Here is a 6,379-nt window from a genome sequence, read left to right as displayed (position 1 = left end):
GCCTCGGCCCATCGATCCAGCCTGTGGATGAGGAGCTATAAGTAGTTTCATCACCTACATTTTTATGACTCTTTGTCAGATTTTGTGATCTTACAATTTGTCTTTGCGTGTTTTCAAGTGTGTACTTGCACCATGAGTGCACTGAAGATCCACAGAAAGATTAGATACAGGAAGAGATGACAACTGCCCAAGAACTAGGAGAAATAGCTCTTTCTTCCAAATATCTAAAAAGTAAAGTATTCTTCAGTGCTCTTCTCACATAAAACAACCCCATCAACAGTCAGAAATATGGAATATAGAAATTTCTCCTTCAATTTTATGAATGCCACATGTCCAGAAAGCATAATACTTTTGAAGCTATAGGGATCTCTCCTGTGCTTAATAGAAGGTTGGCAACCATAAAGAGTTGCACTTTCTTTGTATATGCATCACATTTATTTCTAATGGGAACCTGCTACTTATGCCGCACAAATCAAACAATGTCCTCACCGTTTGTTTCTGTTTTCCTGTAATTCTTGCCAATAATAGGATTAATTTAGTGTTCAAAGAAAATTATATACAAAGGTCTTACCTCCTGCATACTTTTTACCAGTTCTTCGTACTTATTCTCTTCACTTTTTAAGTTTTGCTTCTTGAGATCAAGGGCACTTTGTGCTTTAGTATGAACTCTCTGAATTTCTGAAAGAGCATCTTCCAGTGAACGGAGTGTACCACCAGCTTCCTACAATCAGAAATAAAGGAAGCTTAATTTAGCTTAAGAAACTGATACAGTATTTGTAATATTTCATCTTCTGTTCACAGCTATATGTAGAAGAAGAGATAAATATCTGATCAAACAGGCAAATCCAAACAGGTCAGAACATCTCTTACCTCTGAAAATCAAACTAACTTGAAGCCACTACTGAAGCCCCACATCATCCCATATCATGGGACACAATCCCTGAGCAAAAGCTGCATTTAGGCATTCAAAGACCCTATGGGCCATCCTGTATCTAACCAAATTTACTGCCCCCAAAACTGAGGTCAGTACGGATTTTTGTTGAACAAGAGTTTCCTACTTGAAGTGTATTTCTTTCGAGACATCAACAAAAAGGGAGAAAAAAAATCTCTGGCAAAACTTATCACTGAATGCAGAGTGGAAACATGAGGGCAAACAGTTTCTATTCTTCAGTTATTACTCTTTTACAGAAATTGGAAGTAAAGCATTTCAGACAAATGAAAACTTTAAATGGATGTCTTTTAGACAATGGCCAAGAATGACAATGAGCAGTGTATAATCTAAACAATCTACCAGAAGAAGATAAAAATTCAAGGGTACGTTATCTGTAAAAACAATTCTCTTCTCATATAACTCTTTGTATTCAGAAATTCAGATGAGCACGACTCTGTTCTCACTTACCTTATCCCTTTCCTTTTCCATCTCCGCTATTTCTTCATTAAGTTGTTTCACCTTCTTTTCACTTTCAGCCATTGATTCCCGAAGCTTCTCTACATTAGCCTGCATTTCCTTTAATACTTCAGTGGAGGATACCTTTGTCTCTTCAGCCAAAACAAACTGATAAGCTATATAGAGTCGGCTTAAATGTTCTACTGCTCGTATTATTTTTTGGTATTCTAGATAGGATGCTCGTTCCTGAAAATACACCAATCAAAAAAACCTCTAAAATTTGATGGAAAAATAGTATCTTCCAATCCTCTAAGCATTTCTACTAACATTATTATTTGTAGACAACAGGAAAGATTCTCCACGTTAAGTAATACATTCGATATTCTACATTGCAGGCCTGCTTACGAAAATCTTAGGTAAAACAATACTTGCACAACTGATTATACAGCAGAAATATCACTTGACACAAGTTTTTTTAAGAACGAAGATATGTTTTTATCTTCCATTTTTATCTAGTTCTCTTGTTTTCTTCCTTCTCCCTACATTCCCCTTTAAGATTTCCTGGAAGTCCTGAATGTCTTACATTTTCTGTATTTGGACAGAAGATAAAATTTATCTCTCTTAAAAGGTTCTACAAAGCTTGAAAACATGCTGTTGTTTTAGCCATCACATACTGGTTCAGGGTAGCTGAAAGTATTTTTTCAGTACTTTAAGGGTCTTACCACTCCTCTAATTTTTCCATACCTCTTTCAATTTCTGTAAAGTTGGGGTGATCTCCTCATTTAAGACCTGAATCACAAAACAGAACATTTATATTCAGATTTTTAAAACTCTTATGTGTCTAAGCATGAATACCTAGTTCCAGGTGCAGAAATGAAATATTCAACAAGTTAAAATCACACTACACTAGTTATTCAGTTATCTTTAACAAATACGAAAGAAAGTACACTTTCCAACATGTAGTACCGTTTGAATGTCTTTCAGTTTGGCTTCCTTCTTCTCTATGGTTTTCTGAACAGCTATTTTCTTGCATTCATACATCCTAGTACCAGCTGCTTCTTCAATCATAGCTAAAATCTAAAATAAAGCAATGCAACAGAAACTTAATGTTTTTTCTTATGTTAGATAGGTTTAGCTCAGAACTGAGCTGAACATCTCATGTCCCTCCAATACCCTTTTTTTTTTGTGTCCCCCCTCCAAAATACTGATTCTTGTCATTGACAACAAATCAGTAAAACTTTGGACAAAAAACTCTCAGAACTTTCTTACCTCTGGTGGCTTCATATTTAGAACTTTTGTAATTCGCCCCTGGTGACAGAAAGATAAAACAAGAATGGTGGTTGTGTACCATGTAATAGTAAAAAAAAAAAAAAACCAAAACCCCAAACCCAGAACACCCCACTCATTTTTATACGTTATATCACAAGCTCAAACATGTTTTTTTTTTTTCTATAAGGATAATCTGGTTTACTCAATTTTTTTGTTCTTGAAAGTTCAAACAAGTCACTTCTTCAGGCAGCAAGCTTGAAATGGTCCTTGTATCTTATCTATTGATCTTAGGCTCGTCCTCCACATTCCTGATTACATCTTAAAGGAGTAATATGCGTATTTTGTTTAGAGTCTTACTGAGTTGCTGATGTTGAATAAGCTCCTAATCACAAACTGGCTTTTTGGAGATTTAGCTCATATGTAACTAGGGAAAAGCAGAATAAGTGCAAAACTGCCCCTCCTCCTCTCTCCCCCTGGCAAGTTGGGACAGTTCCATTTGAAACAGTAAATCCTGCTCTGTTTTATTATTCCTTGCAAATATTTCAGGGATTTGTCTAGTCCCTGTGTTGATGTTTATAAGGGTCTTTTCAACTGGTCAGCTCTTCGTTAATTGTGATTTAAGATGGCAGGTATATCAACTTCATTCAAAATATTGTCTAACAAGGAACACACAGAATAGAAAAGAAAATTTCTGCATTTTTAGCATAATAATAAAAGCAACACCTATTTGTTAAAGAGACAAAACAGAAAATAAAACTGGAATATGTTTTAGAAAAAGCTTGCTACATGAGGGCTACATAAGGTGTTGTGCTACAAGACGTGGTTTAGGGTCAAACTAGGCTGTACTGGAAATCTTAACTACTTAACAGACATTTGATTTTTACTTGGTAAGAAGTTGCTTTTTTCTGATTAGGAGATTAAATGTTCTTCCACTATCTATCCTGCCTGAAATTTAGTGCAATTTCTATTCTTTCTGGATTTTATAAAGATGCACACAACACCTGCATAATGAGGAAGTGAGGGTTATTGACATTGAGTCCAATGGAGCAGAAGAGATCCTGCACGCGAGTGTTGGTAGCATTCACACCATTGATAAGATACTTATTTCTACCTCCAATGACAACCTGGAGAAGGAAAAGAAATGCAAGAAACTTTAAGTGATTTAAAAATGACTTGACATTATGAGAATATAAACTGTAATAAAGAAAAGAAATCTGAGCAAATCCTATATATTATATCTTTGCATACATATTTATATGCATACTACACAGAACATCAAAACATAGCTTGTTGGACTCAAGAGACATTTAAAATATCTCACAAAAACTTAAGAAAGATCAGTCATTGAAGGCAATATTGACAAAAAAATCTCCGCACTCCACAAGTTTTCACTTTTTTTTTTTTTTTTTGTTTTAAAACTTGGGAGACATCTTCATCAGAAAGATAAACGTCCCTTTGCTCTTGGAGACCAAATCTAACACATTGTTCAGATATTAAGAGGAACTTATGAAAGCAGAAGAAAAAGCCACAAAGTAAAAAATTGTAACTTGCTTTAGGAACATTGTTTCATTAAGTTTCTGCACAAGTCCATAGAAAATGTTATTGATATAATACATTTAACAATATTAAACTAGTTTCCCAAGCGATTCCAATTTTTTTATCTAGTACACTGGATCTACTTCTACAGTTTGTCTTATAACTGCACTGTAGAAGAATTGCCTCAATTGCAAAAACTTTAAAAATTACCTTTTTTTCCCTTGAAAAGTCACTCTGTTGAACATGGTGAAAATGTATAAAGGTTACTAAGCAATATTAAAGACTCACCTGCCTAGTGATGGTGATCTCATCATTAGCTTCAAACCCCAGTGGACTTAGTTTCTTGTCAGAGTTATCAAAGGTAACAGACACAGTTGCTTTAGTAATTCCAGCTTGCCCATTTTTATAAACTAGGTCTTGTAAGTTGGAAGCTCGCACCTAAATCCATGGAACAGATGAATTTCTTTCAAAATTATATTTATTACACAGCTTCAGTGCACTATTGTAGGTTTTGGAGAAATGAATGAAGAAAATGCAGATCTAGCTGCAGATTTAAGAGTTCATGTGAGAGACTGACATATGGGAGCTGCAAGGTGCTAGCATTGTAAAACCACAGGCAGAGTGTGCCAGTCTAGTTTTAGTGAGCCAGCTGACTGTTTTCGCATGAGACTCCTGACAAACTGAATAGATGTTTTAAAAAAAAAAAAAAAGCCAGATGACTAGTTCAGTTTACTTAAAGAGCATTTGTTATTCATAATGCAGTTCACAGGGAAATGAATCAGAAAGTGTTCCTTGGAGGTCTGCTGGATTTGTCTACAATTACTGGGGGGGGCGGGGGATGGAATAAAAAAAAAAAAAAATCACCTGAAGGCAGAGATTCAAATTTATCTCAGAGCACACAATTTTTTTTTTTAATGAGAGTAAAGCAGATACATCATCTTTTAAACAGCGGGCATTGTATGAAAAACAGCTTTTTATTTTCTTCTGATGAACCAGTTGGCCAAATTTTAAGATCCAACCCAGAAGTGAAGTTTATTACAAATAAACAAGTTAGTGCGTTTAGCTGCAAAAGATCTTCAGCTTGAGGCTGCTACCTTTTAAGCGTATATTTTTAGTCTAATGTTCTAAATGACATGCTTTGAGCTACTGTAATATATTGATGAAATTGTAATTTAGTCTTAATGTAAGAATAAGCAAGAATGACAGAGACCCAGTTTTATGTAATGAAAAACTCAAATAAATAAAACTATTTTTTTTGATAGAAGCACCACTTCAGGTCTTCCATCGCAGATTACTGAAGAGAGTAATATGAAATGTTGCTGACAAAAGAAAGACCTTTCTTAAATACACCCTCTCTCTTTACCTGTGACAGATTGGTGATTCCCAACAAGAAACAGATTGAGTCCAAGATATTGGACTTTCCACTACCATTCAAGCCAGTAATGGCATTGAATAATGGGTCAAAGTCAGGAACCTCCGTCCTCTGAGCATAGGATTTAAATCCTTCAAGAACAATTGACTTGATGTACATCTTCTCTATGTTCCTAAGGGACCAGGCAAAGTATTTCACCGAAGAGTATGAAGAAAGGTATCTGGATTACAATCCTACAGATTTCAAAGAAAAAAAGAAAAAAAAAGAAGCAAACGAATCATACTGCATGCCAAACAAACAGCTAAATGTGTGAGAAGATGTAAAGAACACATGCCTTTTACAACAAAAAGATTATGCATCTGTAAACGGAAAATTCCAAGCAGACCCCAGATCCAGGAAGCATCCCAACAGTAACCTGTACTTCAACATTTTTAAGCGACGTGACTTTACACAACGTTCATCACGACACTTGTATGAAGACTGTGGCATAACCCCGGTTTCTCACAAAGCTAGCCTTTAGTCCATCAGCCAACGAAGGAAACGGAAAGGCTCGGACCTTTCAGAACCCAGCAGAAGGGGAGCCTGCCTTACCAGCCTTCAGGACTGCTACCTGCTCAGCCCCACCACACTGGAGGGCTGAAGCCCAGGAAAACGACAGCTTGGGCTCCGAGATCCTGCCCCTGCCGCCGCCATGGCGCCTGCCCCCATGTTCTCGCCGCGGCTCCCCACAGTCCCGCGGGTGCCCCTGCCAAGCGAGCCCTCGCTAGCCTGACGCCGGAATCAGCCCCGCGCACCCCCCCCCAACCCCCGGTGCC

The 6,379-nt window shown here is 36.8% G+C and overlaps 1 protein-coding gene across 1 annotated transcript; it reads right to left on the bottom strand.

Annotated features, from left to right (window-relative positions):
• Nucleotides 1-571: 571 nt before the first annotated feature.
• On the bottom strand, nt 572-5,723 carry LOC104084204 (structural maintenance of chromosomes protein 2-like; the record flags this gene model as incomplete). The annotated part of the gene is made up of 8 exons (XM_009587948.1): nt 5,556-5,723; nt 4,481-4,630; nt 3,658-3,780; nt 2,657-2,695; nt 2,354-2,464; nt 2,132-2,176; nt 1,400-1,633; nt 572-721 (listed from the first exon to the last, which is right to left on the bottom strand). Coding segments are annotated over exons 1-8 (1,020 nt in total), but the record flags the coding sequence as incomplete, so codon positions are not given.
• Between the last annotated feature and the right edge of the window lie 656 nt (nt 5,724-6,379).

Source organism: Fulmarus glacialis, unplaced genomic scaffold, assembly GCF_000690835.1.
Source record: "Fulmarus glacialis isolate BGI_N327 unplaced genomic scaffold, ASM69083v1 Scaffold21251, whole genome shotgun sequence".
In the NCBI taxonomy this organism is placed as follows: Eukaryota; Metazoa; Chordata; class Aves; order Procellariiformes; family Procellariidae; genus Fulmarus; species Fulmarus glacialis.
This window is presented reverse-complemented; position numbering and strand designations above follow the sequence as displayed.